General features: G+C 45.2%; 1 protein-coding gene across 19 annotated transcripts in view; it reads left to right on the top strand.

Annotated features, from left to right (window-relative positions):
- The window catches only part of ebf3a (EBF transcription factor 3a), a 95,129-nt gene that overhangs the window by 40,928 nt on the left and 32,904 nt on the right, over positions 1-21,297 (top strand). For 10 of the 19 annotated variants that reach the window (XM_042083309.1, XM_042083298.1, XM_042083308.1 and 7 more), the window contains exons 7-8: positions 14,099-14,180; positions 18,238-18,382. In XM_042083309.1, the coding sequence (XP_041939243.1) occupies positions 14,099-14,180; positions 18,238-18,382 (227 nt within the window). The remainder of the gene's footprint in view (positions 1-14,098; positions 14,181-18,237; positions 18,383-21,297) is intronic. The other 9 variants (XM_042083311.1, XM_042083305.1, XM_042083301.1 and 6 more) reach the window with 1 other exon arrangement.

Raw genomic sequence — 21,297 nt, 5'->3', positions numbered from 1 at the left:
TCTAAACATCTGCATACCTTGTATAAATTTTCACTTATGGGCCTGAATTGATGAATGAAAGGCTCTGGCCGTTTCCCGGGGATCGCTGCGTTTTCAGGAGTGAATCACAATCAATTATTGTCATTGTGCCATTGAAACCCAAAGAGGCTTGCTGCCGGGAGAGAATGGCAGGGAAATTTAATATGGGATTGATTCAGTGCGCCGCTTCCCTAATAACCCAGTGTGTCAGATTAGCCTGTGACTTCATGCCGCATATGGGTGGCATATCCATTAGGCCCCGGTCAGGTGCTCTGCCACTATGCACAGACGGCTGCTGCCGCTGCTGCTGCTGATGTTTTTACCAGGGAATGGAAACGTATGACAGTGTTCCTGTAGATTTCATGTTTAATAACATGCTCTGTAGATAATGGCACGTTCAAATGAAGATATTTACATTTTGAAGAAAAAGCTATTCATTATTATAAGGTGAATAGGATAAAATAAATAAAAGTAAAAATAAAAAATAGACTAATACATACATTCATTTTGTAGTACATTACATAGATGTTGGACATTGTAGTTCCATCGTGTAATACAGGACTTGTTTGACCTTTGAACATTAAACAGACTGGGTGAGCATAATGTCAAATGAGTAATTAAGCAGAGGATGCCTGTGACCCTGTCCATTAACAAATGCCACGCTGTTTATGTGGCCAACGTATAGCTATTAACCCCAATACATTACTCTGCAGTGTGCACTGGTGCCATACTCAGAGCTTACATTAAAGAGCCACGCTTTATTTCTCTAACAGGTCTATAATGAAAGGTAATGGTTTCAAAGCCCATGGGCGAGTTTTACTCGCACATATAGGGATGCTGCAATGCACCAGCCTCATGATATTTAGATGAAGTTGAGCACTTCACACTCTATTATTGCATTTCTCTCCCTATATATTTTCCCCTGCTCTCTCTTCCGGTGTTGTAGTCTCTTTCTCACACTGCCACCCTTCACCTTCAGTCCCTCCTGTGCCTTGTGCTGACCGCTGCTGAGCTGGGGAAATCCAGCGTCCACGTGGCGTAGCGCAGGCTAGCCTTTCCTTGTTTGAGCCCTGATAAATAGGCCGCTGTTATCAGGCCGCTCAATTGAGTTCACTTGACTTTGTCTCCCTCTCTCCCACACGTTCTTATGAGATAGATGCTCAGCCTCTGTGGCACTCCCGCCCCTGGGTCATCATGTCGGCCATTGGAAGAAATATGTGTAGCCATAAATCTCCGGCCCAAACAGCTGCACAGGCAGCAGGTCAGACTTCACAAGACCCCTCCGATAGACTCTGTGTGTTTTGAGTTGTCAGGGGGGCACTGGGGCCAATACATATATTTATATCCCATGCTTGCCTCTCTCCTTCTGTCTGCTAGTATCTCTGTTGTGCTCTCCAGTTGCTTTCAGTTTATGCTAGTGCTTTGTTTTAATCACTTCAATTCTATTGTTTATTTCACAGTCTTATTTTTTTTCTGTGAATCTTGTTGCTATTATTATTTTTTATACATGATGCATGGTAGGTTGAGTAAGCTCATTGCAGACTTGCAAGGCAAACTCCACTCAGAGAGTATCGAGGAAGAAACATTGTTTCTCTGCCGAATTACACAAGCGTTCATGTATTCAGCCCGCAGATGTCTGAGCACTATATTATAATATTCATTTTTTTCTCAGCATGCGTGTTTTCCTGGGGAAAAAAAAACACCCCTCAAAAATCCTTTTGGAGTCAGAAATGCATGAAAGAGGACTAGCATTGTGTTTACTTGACAGAAAATGACTAGTAGCAGGTGAAAAATATGTGTCTGTACTTGTTCAGTTTTAAGACCCAGCAAATTTACACCCTATTTCAATTTTTCTCACTGAGTGCATAAGTGCAAATAGCTTATTGGGTGGCAGATTAATGCGGGGAGCTGAGCAGAGGACATAAATCCACAGGCGCAGACTTGTACCATCATGTAAGCATAATGATTATCAAACTGAATCAGGGCTCTGGGTAGCAGCTTAACACAGAGAAAATTTGCCTGATGTGTGGAGCCTGGGTCATAATACACCCGTGCACTGTGACTAAATTTTATAGTTCATGAAGCACATTAGCATGGAGCTATGTCCTTAGCCTCTCATTCCCGAAAAAAAAGGCGATTTAAATTTTCAGTGCCCATTTCTGATGAAGATAAATATGACATGCATCATAATTTCCCTGAAGTAAATATCACAAATAATAAAATAGCAGAGAGCAGGCATGTTGAAGGATGGCGCTAATGCTTTCCATTTGTATGGTAAGCGCTGAACCTTGTGGCCTATCAGGTAACAAATTGAATGTTTAATCTTCCACCATGTGGATTGGGGATGGCAATGTAAGCGGGCCTTGTCTCAGTACAAATTGAGAGTCCTCCTGCGACTACTGGAGTATCTGATATTTTGTCTTGTGGGGCCAATGTAGAATGCTTTGTCAGGTAGCTCTCTCAACGTGCCGTGAGACCGCAGGGGGAGAGAAAAAGAAAAAAAAAGATAGCAATTTAGCAACTATAAGGCAAACACCCTGAGATAACTGGCAAGGCTGGGGTCCACTAAATACCCCGCAAATATTTAGATGGGTCTTTTCAATGAAATGTTCCAATTGCCAGGGAAGTTGGTTGGAGAGCACACGACTCCCCGAGGTGTCACAGAGGGTGTGCATCCTCTGCCGCCTCCATACCCCACTATTTTATTGCCTAATGGAGATGCTTATTTATCAAACTCAGGGATTTTTTTGTCAGCATTTCAGAGACCTAATATCAAGGTCCTGTATACACTCCTGGTTAAAATAGAGGCCTATCATATCTGTATTTCCCTGAGGTCGTTAAAAGTAGGAGCAGCCATATCTGTTCTCCTCTGCAATAGTTTCCTAAACTAGTAGTTCCTCTAAGGAGGATGCTGCATACATAGGCTCCATCAGGGACAGGTTTGGAAGCTTCCCATATAATGTTTAAGCAAGATAACCTCACCTCGCCAATATTTTTTAGATAAACACTTTACAATGATTTGCATTGAAAATAGTTTGACTTTAGTTTTGTTAGTTAACATGTATTTTCACTCTCCATGAGAAATATAGACAGTATAAGTTATTTTCCTTTTTTCTATGTTGTAATGCTGGCTATAAGATATGCCGTAGGTGAGCAACATCTTGTTCCCCTTTCCCTGCTGTCATCTCAAATCTCCATCTGATGTTAAGACTTGGAATCGTATGTCAAATGAGGGCATGTTAATTTTGCCAAAGGTTCTGTTGTATATTAATTTAAGTCGCAGAGAGGGAGATGGGGAATGAGAGAGAGAAGGAGAGAGAGAGGGAGACAGGGAGTGCAAGAGAGATAGAGAGGATGACACCACAAGCATTTTGATTAAGGATTTTATACATGAAGAAATTTTCATTATCTTAGCTCCTTGGCGATTTCCCCCGGATTGGTTGGGATCCTGACCTGCAGCTGTGTCTCTGCGTGTCAGGATAAATGGCGGTGTATGAAAGCACGACCTGCGCCGGATCCCCAGTTACATGAGCAATTAATGGGGTCCTTTACTCCTGGGAGAGCTAGGCCTCTTCATAGCTGCAATAAAGCATTGTACATAAGTAACAAGATTTGGTCCTGCTCCCGTGCCGGATGCCCCCCTGGTAGTTCTGAGAGAAGGGGCTTCCTACATGATTAGAGCTGGAGATTGGTTTCAAACAAATCATGAATTGACACGATAATATGTGCAAATAGATTTCCCAAATCAGAAAAGAATTAAATGTTTAAATCATGTGAGACCTTTTAACCTTTTCCAGCACAGGGGGCGTGTAGAGAAAAGGACAACATAATCCTGTGGTACACTATTCTTCAGGAGAGAGGGCAGTTTGAAAAAAAAAAAAGAGTTCATTCATGTTATGTTGCATTAAGTTACCATTTTCTAATGTCCTGGAAGGAACAAGCCCTCTAGTGGCAGCTCGGGGAACTCCCTGGGAGTGTTTGGGCTTTTAGGACACTTTGTTCACATCAGTTGTCATCCCGTGCCACTGATGGAGCCCAGAGATGTTTTAATAAAGCTCCTGATCATCGCCCAATAACCTGAGTCTGCCCGTCTCAACAAACACACAGGCCCTTAAGCAGCCACAGCCTCCACCAGGAAGCTGACACGTTTATGCATGTGTGTGTGTGTGTGTGTGTGTGTGTGTGTGTGTGTGTGTGTGTGGAGCTACACAGGGCCCCACTGTCTGTCTATTTATGCCTCAAACCCTCCACAACAAAACTGAGTTGACAACTTGCTGTTCTCTTGGAGGAAAATGCATTTTTCCCTTATGTGTGTGTTTGTGTGTGTGTGTGTGTGTGTGTGTGTGTCTACATGCATGTCGAAACTGTATGCGTACTTATTATTCACAGATAACCCTCTTTGAAAAGCTATGTCCCTGCAAGACAAGGCACACTATTGGTGTCAGTTGTCTTCATAACAACGATCACTTTGCTTGGCTCTTTTGGAAAGCACTTCTCCTTTTACATTTCTCTCACTGTCACTTTCTCTGTCGCTACTTCAGGCAATCTAGCCGAGCATACTGTAAACTCCAGCTTCCCATGGCAGGGCTTTTCCTCTCCCTCTCATCCCCCACTCTTTCCAGCTTTTGAGTGTTCTGTCATTTCAGGGTTTTTTTTTTTTTTCTTTGAGTCCGCTGTGACTATACATGAATTTAGGCTACAAAAACGCGAACAAAAACGGCATCTATTTCCTCCTTAATGAAATGATCAATGTTGTTAATACCCTTCTTGTTTTCCTCTGTCTTTTTCGGCGATAAACAATGGTGGTGGGGGGTAGCATGTAGATAAAAGCCTTTTTCCTGGTGCATTTTCCCACCAAAGTGGAAATCCTCCCGCACAGAGAGGCACTTGTGTCGTGATGATGTCATAGACCTGACCTGCTTCTTTCTCACAAAAGCTAAGGTATCACTAGCTGGGCAAACACAATACCTATTCAACAAGGTTACCCTCCTTATGCAGTCGCTGGAACAATGTTATTTTTTGTTTCAGTATTATAAAGCTGGAGTTTTGCAGGAAACCGAACAGACAAAACCTTTATCAGGAACTCTGCTTTAGGCGTCCAGTCACCATAATCCCGTTCCATTAGCGTTTCAATGTGTTTTCTCTTTCCTCTCCTTTCTCCTGGTATATTCACCGGGGTCAAAAGGAAAATGTATTCTATTTTAGTCATGATTGCTTTTAAAGAAAGAAAGTGGAAACATGAGAACGTTACTTACACAAATCATTTTACAGGTCAGAAAAAAAAAAAAGTCTCTGACTGGCCTCCCTGAAATGAAGTCAATAGAAAACGAATCATACCCGTGATAATAGAGATTTATCAGTGCACATTTCCAATTAAATTTACAAATAACAAACAAGCACGGTGGCCATGATTAGGTGCACTGCACACTCCATACGCACAGCCATGGACAAGCATCACAAGTGTGCCTGACAAACCCGTGACAATGTTAACCTGTAATATATTTGCTTATTAGAATTCTCTGGGTTTTAGTCAACAATATAAAGGAGGGTAAGGCCCCTGGTCCTACCATGTATAAGCACACTGTCTATCTGTGTGTGTGTACATGTGTCTGTGTCTGAGTGTGTGTGTGTGTTTGTATGTGTGTGTGCGAGCCTCCGTGTGTATGATTCATTCCAGAGCAGTTTTAGTCCTCATAAAATATTCATTTTGGTTGTGCAGGGCCCTGTAATTGCCATCTCTCACCCTGAATAATTTATACTCCGCACAGACTGACAAAGCTTTGCCATACGGCCCTAGATGAATCAGAAACAAGGATCTCTGCTGCCAGCAGCATTATGGTTTCTCAAAATATGGCATTCACGTCATCTGCGGACACTGTGTCTCCTAATCCTACCTTTCTTAATTTGTCATTTTTATATTTTCTCTCAGTCTTAAAAAAACACACACACACACAGACTAACATACTCATGTCCAGCCCACCCCCACACCCCCGTCATTTCCTTAGGTTCTTGTGGGTGCCCTCTTAACCGGGAGTGAGTGACCCTTCTTGGCTGCATTAGACTGCAGTGTGTGCTTGAAAGCGCTAATGCTCTCTCACCCTCACTTGCTTTCTCATGCTTGATAACTGCCCTACACTCATGCTCCCTTTAGGGCCATATATTATACATTAGGAATAAAATGATGCAAATAGTCCAGGACCTGCTCGCAAGCAGCAGTCAGCAATGGTGTTTTCACCCTCCTGTGCCCCGCACTCTTTTTCCAACAAAAATAAAAAATAAAAACACAACAAGCCATCACTTGAAGGAGGTGGGCTGTCTTTGACTAAACAGGGAAATGTTTGACTGAGGCCTTATTAAATCTCTCCTCCCTTTGTGTACACAACTGTTTGATTTTTATTAATTTATTTCCACTGTGGTAGCATTCTTATTTTTTTAGTAGTTTCCCCCCACTAAAAACAGTGAGGTGGTCTGAGCCGTAGCCCTGCCGCGCGTCTCGTCCGAGGAGGGGGGCAGGGGAGCAGGGGGCCATGTGCAGGCCTGACCCCTGCTCGGGGAGGAGGTGACGTAACGAGGCCGGGGTTGTGTTGTGCTGTGTTGACACGCCGCGGTAATGAAGTTAAGGCCCGGCACACATGTGCCCCGCTCATTAGGCGGCATTACCTGCGTTAAAACTAATAATTGCCACTCGGAGCTGGGCTCCCATTAATCATTTATCATGTTTTAATTCGTTTTTAATCAGGATCCCAGAGACCAGAGAGAGCCCTGCATCAGGCAAGCTTTGCATTAGTGTATGCATCTGTGTGTGTGTGTGTGTGTGTGTGTGTGTGTGTGTGTGTGTGTGTGTGTGTGTGTGTGTGTGTTTTCTCATCTTCATCTTTTTGTGTGTTGCAAAGCTCTGGCCTGATTTGAAATGTGTTTCTTTTTTCTCTCCTCTCTCTCTCTCTCTCTCTCTCCCTCACTCTGTCTCCCTCTTTCTCTCTCCTCTTCCTGTTTTTAATTAATAATTAAAATCTGCAAAGATGACAGTTCCTAATTAAAGCAGTCTTGAAAGAATCTGGGAACGTATTAATTTTAGATGGAGGGGAAAGGATAGAAAAACACAAAAGAAAAAGAAAAGAAAGAAGAAAGGGAGCAAGAGTGAGAGAGAGATAGAGAGAGCGTGAAGAATGGGACGCTAGTATCTCTGGCCCAGACGGAGCTTTTAAGAGCAGCACCAGTGGCCATGCGTGGCCAGCGACTCAAAGGCCCATCAGGACAGCGCTGCGCTCCCCATTCCCCCCTCAGACACGGAAACATGAGCCGCACACTGGGCCCCACATCAAAGGCGCTGGGCTGGGGGGGCGCGGCGCCCAGGGTACAATGGGAGAGGCGAGGGCTCCTTTTAAAACAATGCCGCTTCCACCGAGCGCCGGCGCTAAATCGGCTCACACACCACGGAGGCACAGGGGAGCGGTGGGGTGGGGCGGGGGGTGGGGGGGGGTGCGAGGGAGAGAGATAAGACCCCCAACAGACACCTGCAACAAGTCTGCAAGGGACCTCTGGCTGTGACACCTATGATGCCGGAGACTTACTCGCTGATCAGAGCAGGCAAACAGAGCAGCTGGAGGGATGAAGAGAGAGAGAGAGAGAGAGAGAGAGAGAGAGAGAGAGAGAAGAAGAGAGAGGAAAGGAAGGAGGGAGAGAGGGAGGGAGGGAGCATGACTGAGAGGGACAGGAGGTACACTGGGAGAGTGAGTGAGAGAGAGAGAGGGAGAGTGGGAGAGAGATTTAATGAGCACCTAGCCAAAGACAAAATGCAGACTGATTGACAGGGCCGGTGATCTGCTGAGGAAATAATGTCAGCAGCATGTTACACATTAGGAAGAAAGAGTGTGGAGAGGTAGAGGGAGCAGAGGGGAGCGAGGGTGAAGTGGAGGAGAGGAGAGTGGAGGAGAGGAGAGGAGAGTGGAGGAGAGGAGGGCGAGCGGGGGGTGCGCGGGGGGACAGTAGGCCCATAGAATGCTAACCCAGCAGCAGTAAATTACAGCCTTGTTCAAGTGCATGTGGACGCAGCCTGGGGAGAGTGAGTGCAAGGCTCTCCCCACCAGTGCCCGCCTCTGCTCCACCTCATCTTAGCATGGAGAGCATGTCCACCACGCACAGAATCACGCTCTGTCAATCACGGCCACGTGGCGTCCAGGGCAACGTGCGGAAATGGAGGTCATCTCATTTTCAAATGGGAGTCATGATTTATTTGTAGATTAAATTAAACAGTGGTCAAACATGCATGGAGGCTATAGATTTAGCTCCAGCTGCAGTTGGATCTCCATAGCACTTAGCTTCATGTCAACAGCGTGTGATGTTGGAGATCAGAGCACCTGTAAGCACCCTCTTGACAGCAAGTTCAGCTGGAAGAAAAGGAGGCAGGAAATTGTCAGATAAGGGTCCTCGGCAAAATGGAAAGCTGTGGAGGGAGCTTTGCTGGAAGAAATAGTTAATTTTCAGGAGAAAAAAAACTAATAATGTAGGATGGTGAGGTGTTTGTCTGGAGATAAAGGAATGATAGGATCTGGGCAAGTCGGTCCCCTGGTGATCATAGAACAAATATTGTTAATGTTGTGGGGTTACTATGAGCGAGCAGTGCTAAAATGACTCCCGCATGCGCGAGCAGAGAGACTGTGCTGCTGTTGCTGCCATGTTGGAACATCCGCCCAGCAGGCAGAGGCCACTGATGGCTGCACTCCGGAGTCAGGCCATGAATATTCCATGCAACCCTGCGACATCTCCTGCCATACGTGTGGGTCAGCGAGAACAGGCCCAAACACCCGCTCTTAAAGCACGGCCAGGGCTGTCACCACCAGCACACACGCCTTTTTTGGGTATTGTGGAGGGCAGTGGAGTGAGTGAGTGAGTGGGAGAGAGAGAGAGAGAGAGAAAGAGAGAGAAAGCCGAAAAAAAGGAAAAACCAGAACACTTACAATGGGCCATCTGGTTCCTGCCGTAAAACGCACCACCCTTCTCCCCACCACCTCCTCCATGATGTCATGTGTCCATCTAAGGGGATCTATAACATTAAAAAAAATGCACGAAAAAAAAATAGAAGAATTTAATAAGACTGGTGCTAAAGCAATTTGTCATGCCACATTTGAAGAATAAATCACCCTAATGGCAGGCTGCTTTCTCCTGTCTTTTACATCGTCCTTTACTGGGCCTTAAGTGCGCCAACCTGGCCGCTCGGCCAATGAGGACCGCTGCGCAGCAGGAGGAGAGGAGCTGACATTAAGACCCCAGCATTTTGGAAATCCAATATGTATTGACCTGTGTACTATCTGCGTGTAGAGATCTGATGTCAGCAGAATGTAGTCTTGTATGGGAAGCGCTCATTACAGGGGCTTTCTGAGGGGAGCACATTGTCTCGCAGGCTGAAGGGGGCCCGATCGGCTAGGATTGCTGGGTAATCAATACTGGCCGCGACTGATGGCCTGCCTTGCCGAGGCGCACAGCTGCGACCACTGCTTTCAGCACCTTGCCAGCAATTAGCGCAGACCGCTGTGAAGCCTCGGCGCTGACCACTCCACCACCAATCACCGCCAGTCACCGCCAGGCCTCCTCTTTCTTTTCTTTTTTTTGGCCTTGACATGGAGATCTCACCCATCTGCCATTGTATTTCTTTACAGTCTCTTAACCATTCATCTTAGGGGGCGGGTGGACGGGTGGGGGGAACGGGAGAGAGGGGGGAAAATCTGTTTCGTTTTTTTTCTCTCTCTCTCTCTCTCTCTCTCTCTCTCTCTCTCTCTCTCTCTTTCTCTCTCTGTCTTTCTTTCTTTTTCATTATTGTGTCTCTTGTGTTTGCGTGGAATTGAACGGTCTGAAATACTAAGCGGGCTCTGGCAAAACAAAACACAGCGGCTCGTGGTGAACCATTAACACTCATCGAGGAAAAATTAGTGCCGCTCATGGTGGGAGCTCTGATGTCTCTCCTGGGTGGGAGCTGCGCATGCTCCATGCTAAAGTCACCCAAAAGACTCCTGGCAATATCACTGGGATGAGAGAGACACGCAGCTCAGCACATGTAATGCTAACACGCATGGCCTGGCTGCCCAACATGGCTCCTTATTATTCCTGTTCTTCCTCATGTGAGTCCCACTGCCTCTGATCTGAGATCTGCATTAGAATAATAGAGACGTAGCCCAGGGTAGCAAGCACAGGCTTCACGGCCTCTCCTGCACCCACATTAAGTCACACTGGTGAGGGAGAGATGAGGAACAGGGGAGAGAGAGAGGGGGAGAGAAAGAGAGAGAGAAAGAGAGAGAGAGAAACAGAAGTAGAGATGGGAGCCAGGCTCACTAGTGAGGACTAAACCCAACCACCAATTATGCCGGTAGCAAACAGGAGGATCCCCTCTCCTCCTCTATTTGTTTTTAAATGTCTTCTTGTTTGATGAATGGAGTAGGGATTACAGATATGGACAAGAAAGGGCAATCTTTCTTTTTTTCACACATATATTTCATTTGAGTCTCTCCTTCAATCTTGGCAGAGAAATGATCTTGCAATCGTATGAGTTAAGATAAGATGAGGGGGCATTACGGTGCTGGCATGACTAAAAGTCTCCCCTTATTTCCTCCCCCACCCCCCTCAATTAGAGGCTCCGTGAAGCCCTGGCTGCTTAAAACGTCAAGGCCCCGTGCATTTCTAAAGAGACAATATACGTTTTTCTCTCTTTGACCAGAGGGGGAGAAATCATTATTGCGTGATTAGTGACAGTGGTTAGGTGGTAAAGGAGCACTGGCAAGCATAGAGCAAAAGGACAAGTTGTATTAATTACCCTGGCCCTGGCCAGCAAGACCATTTTATCAGTGATTTGTCGACGGGTAAGTTGCAGTCAAGAGATAAAAGTACGCGAGCGCCCGCGGAACTGGGTGATGGGGACGTGGGAGGCTAGGGGTTGGGGGGGGGGTGGGGACGAGGGGCTTGCAGCAGAAAATTAAACACGTCTGCAGCGTTTTTTTTCTCTGACAAACCAAATTCGCTTCTTGTGTAATTGATAACTGCCTCGTCCAATTATTTTGCACATTACAATACACAGAGGTCCCTTTCGCTGGGTTTTGCGGTGCTGTAATTAGCTATGCTAATATCCCCTTTATTGGCCCTAATATTGCTCAACACCTTTCGCCATACTGGAAGTCACCAGAGTCCTGTGGCCTGTCAGAATTGCTGATTATTGAGAAGGATAGCTTTAATCAAACATAATTGCAGTTAATTTTCTCCCTTGCTCTCCATTGCCAACATCTAATGCTGTGAACTCCTTGATATTCCATTAAATTACAATTTAACAGCCGCCTTTGTTTCTGATCGTCCTGAACAACACCACAAAGTTCTATAGCCATTAAAAAAAGAGAGAGAAGTGTTTGGTCGTAATTGCTTCCATGCTCACAAAGGACCAATTTACACAATACCCATGTAGAATTTAAACTGCTCCTAATGCAGGGTATATTGCGATGGCACTTAGGACTACAATTGAAATTATTTTCATCAGATAGCGGCAGGCTTTGGCTAATCAACTTCATAAAAGTAAATATAAATGAGCTAAACATGGAGTGATTGAACAGACTTTTAATGAGCAGGTCAGTCTTTATGCAGCCTGAAGGGGGTGCGGGTGGGGGACGAGGCCCTTTCAGGAGTCAGCCAGAGTTTGTTTTCAGTAGGGCTGGAAAAAGAAATGTTTACTTCAAAGTGACTATTTCCAATCGTGTTTGTTTGTTTGTTTGCCTATTGCGGCGTGTTTTTTCTTCTTTGGTCTCTTATAGAGATGGTATTCTTTGCCTCAGGGCTGCAATCATTCTCCTCTCAATAAGCTTCACTGTTAATTGTCATCATAATTGAGACTCTCTCATGAAAATTTATCTCTAGCTACAAACACTGAGAGACACCAACAAAGCAATTGTTTCTATTCAACATATTCTTGTCCTGGGGTCTTACAGTACTTGTAATATGACAGTGTCATGGCTTTATTATAGTACGTTTTTCAATAGTCTGTGCGCCTGTGTGGTGTGTGTGTGCACGTGTGTATGTGATTGAGTGTGTGTGTGTGTGTGTTCGTGTGTCAGAGAGGCCGTTTGTTAGGAGGAACTCGGGTGTCTGGGAGAGAGTGAGGAGAGTAAATAAGGCCATATTTCAGGGTTGATTTACTCCAATACCTGCTGTGAAAGATTATGAGTCTGTGGGGAAATAAAGCGGGGTCAGAGAATTAGTGCCCATAATGGTCATTTTGATAATGGGCGGAAGGATGCCACTGGAAATACACTGTACACAATTAAATGTAATGTACTAATGACAGCGTCAGGGTTCTTTATCGCCAACCTCGCCTCATCTGACCACAGGCCAATCTGCATTCCAAAGCCATGAAAATAAAACGGACTTAGTATCGATACTGGATGACAAAGATTTTTCTGAAACACACTATAAAGACCTTCTCTCTCTCTCTCTTTCTCTCTCTCTTTTCTTTCTCTCTCACTTTCCCCCTCTCTCTCTCTTTCCCTCTCTCTTGTCTCTCCCTCTGTCTTGTGCAGTCTGGAGGGAGGCAGTTGGAGAATGTGTATAAATGACTGGAGGAACAGGAGAGGTGTTCAGGGTTACAGATGCCATTTCACATTTTGATTTATTGTGCTGGCCGCTGTCCCTTTGGAGACCTGAAGTGCGCTGCTCCAAAAAAAAAAGAGAGAGAGAAAGAGAGAGAGAGAAAGAGTCTTCTTTCTGCATAGAACCCCAGTGTTTGCCAAGCGGAATGCATTTGTTAACTCAACAAAAATATAATCAGCCATGCATGACATCAAAACGTGGGATGCAATCTGTGCATTTCTGCCAGGAAAAAAAAAGAAACAGGAAAAAATAAATCTAACCTCAGGGATCAGAATGGGCTGATGAAGTTAAATAAATATTTGTGTATTGCATGTGACTTCCATATTTCCGAGCACTGAGGAAGCCCATGCACAAACACAACATGAATTCTGGTGGAATGTTCACCAGCCTCTGAGACGGTGAAGAATTGGCAGCGGACATTTTGCGCTAGCAAGCAGCGTTGTTAGAAATTACACTTGAAAGACGCTAAGCCCTCCCGGCTCAGCTCCTTCACTCCAGCCTAAGCCCCCCCTCATCTCCCTGCATCTCCCAGGAAAAGGCAGGGGTACATTTTAAAAAAGGGGGATGTAATGAGGCTTTACGTAGAAGAGGAGAGGAAGAAGAAGAGATAGAAAGAGAGAGAGAGAGAGAGAAAAGAAGTGAGGGAAAGAGAGAGGAAGAGGCACCCATATGCACTACCTCCTCATACCCAGGGGTCCCTCACATGGGAAAGTTGTCAGCTTAAGAGCAGAGGGTGCCTGTAGCATTGGGTGCCTTCTCCCCTTCCCCTTCTCCGACATGACATTTGTTCAGAAGATTAGCCAGGTTGTAATTTGCGCCATAATTGCCCTGCGCGGATGTCCCAGAAGTGGGGCAAACCTAATTGCCTGACAGGACTATAACTTTGTGGCATGCTCTCACCTTGTTAGGTCCTTCTCTTGATGCTCCTCAAATGAGCCCTGGCCGCAGGTGTGCCTAATTTGCCTCACTATTGAGCACGTTAAGCTTTAATTGCAGAGTGGTTGTTTGGGAAGAATAGGTGGGCGGAATATCAAGTGACTTCCTGTATGTTGATGGCAGATGGGTGGTAAAAGAGTGGTGTGATCCCCCAAGCTTCCGCCTTGGAGGGAGCCAGGCACCTTGCAACAGACCTGTCCATTGGGAAGGGAAACAGCTTTTGTAACGGGAAAAGAAAAGAGAAGAGAGAGAATAAAATTCTCTATGATTATATCTTGTTTTGCTTGGCTAGGGTTTTATCATCAGCCAAGAGGTCTACAGTTGGTTCCTGGGTAGCCTAGGTACTTTTTCAATTGAAGATTTGTATCCCCCCTCTCTCCCCTCCTCGCTTTACTAAAAGTGTTTTTGTTGTGTGTTTTACAGTGTCATTGATTTTGCCAAGTGAGCTTTTTGCCTTTGTGAAGGTTTATTTTGAGATGGATTGATTGTCTAACGTGGAATCTTTCCCTCTTGTGCTCTCTTTCAGATTCTTTTTGAAATTCTTCCTCAAGTGCAATCAGAACTGCTTGAAGAATGCAGGAAACCCGCGAGACATGCGCAGATTCCAGGTACTTCACACTCACACAGGACCACATTTACTTCTCTTCATTGCTTTCTGTTTTTCCTTCTTCAGTTGCCACATACACACACACACACACACACACACACACACACACACACACACACACACACACACACACACACACACACACACACACACACACACACACACACTCACACACACATGCACTCACTGGCTTGTTGTATCCCAAATGGTTGCTTATTCTAAAGTAAAAACAGACCAGGCTGGCCCTCTCCCACCTCTCCTCAGGTTGTGGAGAGCCTTATTGCTTTGCAGATGTATTTAATCAGGGTGGGAGGGCCAGAGTGGTCAGAGTTGGAACCGTAGCGGGCCGCTCTCCTGGGAGACAACAATGCAGCTGGGCTCAGGACTTTTTCATATTCAGCAAACTCTCCCAAGGCATTTCTGGATGCGTCTGTGTCCAACGAGGGAAGTGCACACCAGTTAAAACAGTACACTGTCAATCACAACCGAAAAATGCACTTTTGGAATCAATCAGTTAGAAAGTATCCTCAATGTAAAATATAAAGCACATTGCACAAGAACCAAAATGGCTACCCATTTTTATCCTATAATTGCCACGTCTTTAGCACTCAACAGAGCGTGTGGCACAAGTGTTGTATTGACAACCCGTTGCCTTGGTCAGTATTTGTAGTGTTGACCAAACCAGTCATCCAGTACACTTTAGAAAGAGGTGTGTGTGTGTATATATATATAAATATATATATATATATATATATATATATATTTGAGGGTTATATAGATCTATCTGGGAGCAGAGCTCCTTGAAAATAACGCAGTGTGGCTTTCATTTTTCATACTTTGGAGCTGCAAGTGGCATTGGAGATATTGATCCATGCGCTGAGAGCAGAAGGTCAAGCCAGGAGTGAGTGGAAGTGTCCTCTTTGTCTCCGCGGTGACTAAAAGAAGCATCCGTCACCACTGATCTGGCGGTCGACAATGGAGCCACCAGTCATGGGGAGGACTTCTCCTGGGTCTCTCACTCGCGGTCTAATCTCCCCTCCTCCCCCAAGGTTTAACTGGACTTAACGGCGTGTCAGGCCCCTCAGCAGTATTTTCAGGAGCTTGCGCTACCTCAGCACCTTGAGGTGTGTGTGTGTGTGTGAGAAGAGAGAGAGGAGAGCAGAGTCATACTGATACTGTTCAGACCTCAGAGTACACATACACACACACACACACACACACACACACACACACTTACACTCGTTTTCTCTCTGAGGCACTCTCAGCAGATGGCTGCTTAGCTAACTGGTCAAAGAGGCCTTCTATTTTTACCCTTTGAAGGTCTTCCTAAATAAAACACTAGTCTGTAGAATAACAACAAAACACGTATTTCCCCCATCCTCTATATAATATGTTTTCATTTAAAATCGTTTGGCATCCGACTGTGTGAGAAAAAGCCAACTTGATGGAGGAGAGTGTTGTATTTGTTTTAAACTATTAAAAACCCATTTACAAATAAAAAAAATATATGGCACAAAGTTACTGCTATTGCACGGCAGTATAGCCATAAATCAAATCAAAAAAATAATAAAAAGGGTGTTTTTGTAAAAATAAATAATAAAAAAAATTAAAGGGTAAAACATTAAAACGTTTTGAGCTTTGAAACCGTTGACGTTAAAGAGACCACTCTTTTGGCTTTCATCCCTGTCTCCTCGCCGCTGAACTAAATGCCATTTCCAGAGTAAATTTCACAGATGCTCCATCCACGGTGTTCTGCTGGCAAGGTCGTGCTTTTTGCATGCCTCCCTTCCCCACTTACTACCACAAAGCAGCTGGAGGCCGGAGCGGGCCCTATCCATCATCCTCTCCACGGCCCGACTCTGAACCTGGACACAAGAATGGAGCCCTTTCACTTCTGCGCAGGGAGAGAGAGGGGGGGAAAAAGAGGCGAATTCCATTGACATACCGAGGTCAATCACCATCCCAATGAACCTGAGCAGGGGGCTTTACTTTTTTCCTTCAACCTCTCTCTCTCTCTCTCTCTCTCTCTCTCTCTCTCTCTCTCTCTCTTTCTTTCTTTCTCTCTCTCTCTCTCTCTCTCTCTCTCTCTCTCTTTCTTTCTTTCTCTCTCTCTCTCTCTTTCTTTCTCTCTCTTCCCTGCACCCCCTCATGGAAAACACATTCCCCATTCAAGCGCCAATCCCTCCTATTCACATGCAAAAAAACCTCATTACCAGACATTAAATGCAACTGTATAATTGGGATTGTTTACTAAACAGACAGAAGAAGGGGGCCCTCGCTAATTCATTTGAGGGGTCTCGGACCACCCTCTCCAAAATCCCCTCCAATCTCCTTTTCCCCTGCATTTCAAACCCTCGGCCAGCCCAGTCTGCTCCTAATGAGATAAAACAACTAATCAATATATCAATAGATCAATGTGAATGGTGACTATTAGAGTAAAAAGGAGCCGCAGGCGGCGTTTGAGAGACTGCTAATGGCAGATAGAGCACATGACTGACTCTCCTCCATGTGTTCACTTAAGTGGCAGATTAAACTGTAATTGTACCGGGTTTGAAAAGGACTCTGTAATACAAAATGGAGGCTCGGGGATGAGTGGCAGGTATCGGTTTCCCCCCACTTAAGCGACGCTCTCATCCTTTATCGGTGCAAGCACACTTGTAACTGCCAGTGTCTTTCATTTAAAGGAGAAAAAAAGGAGAGCACTCTTATCCCAGTAAAGGTTAATTATATTCCTTGAAGAAGAAATTGAATGTGCTTTATTTAGACTTGATTCAAGGAGATTTCCTCTTTGACTTACTGACAGACGGGCGGCTCCTTCCAATGAGTGCTCTCTCCACGACTACATCCCCCCCAAAAATAGAAAACAATGTGAAAATGATAACCATTTAGCAATGAAAATTAAACTTTGTAACCTCTCTGATAAAGGCTAATGCATTTTCAGAGAGCTTGGATGAAGAGATAAGCATTCTCAAATAAGATCCGCTATGACCTCCACAAAAGCGCTATGATAATAACTTGTCCAACATCATGGGGGAAAGGATTGATCCTAATTTGTGAATTTCTTAATTTGTTGATCCTAAAGGCACTCTTCTGGTTCAGAGAGGGAGGGGGGCATTGTGGGGGGGCATGTTTTAAATGGAAGCCCACCACTTTGTCTCCTGTAGCCTGCAATAGGCCATTAACAGCCCGAGCTGAGAGCCAGCACACAGGGGGAAGTTTTAACGACTCCCATTCTGTTTTGCTACTCAAGGTGTGAAAACAGACTCTTTTTCTGATTGGTGTGATATAATTTATTGTCTTAATAACGCGAAACCCACGGGGAGATGTACCATGAAACCGAGGAAGGGATTTGAAGGAAAAAAAGAGCATTTTTCCCCTACCTTTTTCTTCCTCCCTCACCATTTGCAAATAAACCAAAAGGCTGGAGTTCATGCCCCAAACGATGGGAGATAGGAAATGTGTTTTAATTTATTGTTTTGAAGGTGTTGAGTCTCAGTGCGGTCCTCTGAATACAAAAGCAAAGCTCAGGGTAACGATGTGGGGAGCGGTGAACAGTGACCGGCAGAAGTCAAACAAACAGAAGAATAAAAAGGTCCGCATTGCGAGAAGATGGCAGCGGCCAGGGCATCGTCCACCAAAGCCCTCCACCCAACATCTTTCAGGGTTCCACCATTAACTGTGCCGCATACTGAGTCAGGCTGGGGGTTGTTGTGTGTGTGTGTGTGTGTGTGTGTGTGTGTGTGTGTGTGTGTGTGTGAGAGAGAGAGAGAGAGAGAGAGTGGGTGGGTGGATGGATGGTGGGGTTTCAGGCTTTGTTCTGTTTGGCCTCACACACAAGCCTGGGTCCAACAAAGGCACAAGTGAAGAGAAGCAGTGTGTGTGTGTGTGTGTGTGTGTGAAGAAGCTCTCTCAAAGCTGCTGTATGATCAAATGGGGCCTTTGCTGTTGGGCCTGAGTGGCTTGTGGTGTGGGCAGCACCGTTTGGCCCGCATGGCCGGGCACTGCCACAGCTTCAGCCATAATGACGCTTGGTCCTCTCTCTCTCACTCTCGTTGCAGGTTGTTGTATCGACAACCGTTAATGTGGACGGCCATGTCCTGGCTGTCTCCGACAACATGTTTGTACACAACAACTCCAAACACGGCAGAAGGGCTCGCCGTCTTGACCCTTCAGAAGGTACGGCTCCTCCTTATCTGGAAAATGGTAGGCACATTTTACATGGCTTTAATTTGCATCGCTTCCTCCCGCCCTCTTGCTTTCCACTCCTTTTTCCCCCTATCTTTTGTTCTCCTCTTTCCCCTCTGCCACTCTTCATCACCTCATCAAGTTCACACCGTTTCATTCATCCTATATATCTACCTGCCTGCTAGGTTTAGACCTTCAGTGCATTTCAGAACTAGTGTCGTCCATAGAGGATGCTACTTCCATTCTCACTAGTGTAATCTCTGATTTCCGCATTCATGGTAATCATTCATGTCAACCTCCCTCCAATCTATTTTGCTATTTGCTTCCTTCATGCCTCACACACTTGATTATTATTATTATTATTATTATTATTATTATTATTATTATTATATGATGCAAGCAAAACTGTATGTTGTCTGTTGACCTCTACCCCCAGTGGGCCCCCCTTGTGTTTGTGTATGTTCATCTATGTGTGTGTGTGTGTGTGTGTGTGTGTGTGTGTGTGTGTGTGTGTGCATTGTGTCTCACGGCTTGATGGAGAAAAAAAGGGGGTCGCGTGTGCAAATGGTTTGATGTGGGGGTCAGCCGTGTGTTTGTGGAGAGTGCAGCTGCTCCTCTCGGAGAACAGGCAGCCCAGCCCAGCACAGCTCACCCCTGTGACTGACTGATTGCCTGCTCGGCAAAAATGAGAATTAAGGGGCCGGAGAAAAGCTTGGCAAATTCACATGCAAAATGGACTGATTTCAACCCTCTAACCTTTCCTGATGGACTGCTCTCCCTCTCATAGTTGGGTAGAGCAGAATGAGCCAAGACACATTAGTTATCTTAGGTCAGCTCAAATGGGCAAGTCATGTAGTCCAACTATTTGAAGGGATAACATTTATATTTTTGTTTTATTAATCACTCGGTAATTATCATATCAGTAAACTGAGAATCATGTTGAACAGAGAAACCCAGAGACAAACTCTGCAGGGCAAGAAAAGCAAACTTGTTTGTTCTGTTCTGTTTTGTTTTTTAAAAAACACGGTTGTTGTTTTTTTATTCCTTATTAATGACAAAATGGTAGAATGAAAATATAATAACTGACAGTTGGCCCTGAGCGGTGGAGTCGTTATGCCCCATGACGTATTGTTTGTCTCTTCTCCTGCGCCTGCTAGATGGAAGGTGTGTTTTGCTTAGCAACCGACTTTAATTAGGAGAGCAATTAAGGAGGTTGAGGCCTCTCCCCCCGTCTCTGAGGCTCCCCCGGGACCCAGGGCTGGCGTCTGCGCGAGCCTCAGCCCACCCCACCCCCACCACCGCTGGGGCAATCCGTCTTCAAAGCCCAATTTGCGGACCCCCCCCCCCCCCCCCCTTTTTATTGTAAATCCATCTTTTTTTTCTGTTGTACGATCATCTTATATCTCCCTGTTTATTTGATTTGAACACAGAGTGAACATGTGTTCATATGGACGAGAATACCAGATAAGACAGCAAAGCACATACATATACACACACACACACACACACACACGACTGCTAAAGAAATCAAGAAGTAGCCCCCCCCCCCACCCCCCCCCCCCCCGTCATTCTTCATAAGAGACATGGTGGTAAAATAAGACAAGATTTATATTTAAAAAAAAAAAATCAATTTCCAACAAAGCTATTAAGGCCAACGGAGATTATTTGACAAGTCTTTTAAATTTGTGGGAGTTTGAAAGTGCTCACCTCCTCCCCACACACCCACACGTGTACCTTGTGTCTGATCCTCGCAGCACTTGGCTGCCTGCTGTTTAATCCGTCCCAAACGTCAAATTCAGACTCCACAGATATTACTGCCGCCCTTTCAATACAAGCCTTTAAATGCATCCAGGGTGTACTTTAAAGAACAATCAGTTCCCTGCTCGTGATTGTCATTTAACATATGTCTAAAAAGCATACGACTCATTTTTAACTACTCTATTAAACTCTAAAAGCTGTTGGAGAATTACATTTCTGTGAATCGCTGTCTTTGTTCACAGAAAGAGAGAGAGACAGAGAGAGCGAGAGAGAGAAAGAGAGAGAGAGAGAGAGTTGGGAGCAGTTGAAAGCTCTAAAACTAAATAGAAAAACATCTTTCACTGCTCGGCGTTGTCTGTGTGGGATGTAGTGGAGCTACAGGATGTACAGTCATAAAACGTAATCCCATCCATGTCTCCACGCCGCTCTAGACTCATGCTAGACAGACAGTGTGCTTTAGATTAGCAACACATTCTTTCAGGCGATAAGTGCCCGGCGAAAAGTACAGATACGGTCCTGAGAGCTGCTCTCTCCTCTCCTAAACCTCTTATCTAATCATCTAATGCCGGCTAATGTTCACGGACAGCAAATTTACTCCAGCTTGTGATCTCCAAGTAAAAGTAATTCCCTCTCTCCGCCTCTCTGGGCCCCAGCCATCGTCTTTATTTCAAGGCTGGCGAGAACGCACTTCACATTATTTACAGTTGTTGAATTCCACCTGTGGGCCAAAGAAGTCTTTATGGCTGGAGAAGTCGTGTTAATATCACTCATTCACACTTGGGCACGCTCGTACACACACACACACACACACACACACACACACATACACATACACAGATGCTTGTGTGTGCACGCACACATCCGCATATGTTCATTCACACACATTCAGATGCATATGTTGGTTCACACAGACACACATGTTTTCACACCATCTTGCGTCCATGTTTTCTGAAACACTTTCTTTTTCCCTCTCTTTCTTTCCCTCTCTCTCTCTCTCTCTCTCTCTCTCTCTCTCTCTCTCTCTCTCTCTCTCTGTCTCTCTGTCTCTCTTTCCTTCACTCACACGTATAGATGAACACACACACACACACAACACACACACACACACTCACTCACTCACACACACACACACACACACACAGACTTGTTGTTCCCCAGTCCATAAATGACCCCGT

Source organism: Alosa sapidissima, chromosome 24 (genome assembly GCF_018492685.1).
Source record: "Alosa sapidissima isolate fAloSap1 chromosome 24, fAloSap1.pri, whole genome shotgun sequence".
In the NCBI taxonomy this organism is placed as follows: Eukaryota; Metazoa; Chordata; class Actinopteri; order Clupeiformes; family Clupeidae; genus Alosa; species Alosa sapidissima.
This window is presented reverse-complemented; position numbering and strand designations above follow the sequence as displayed.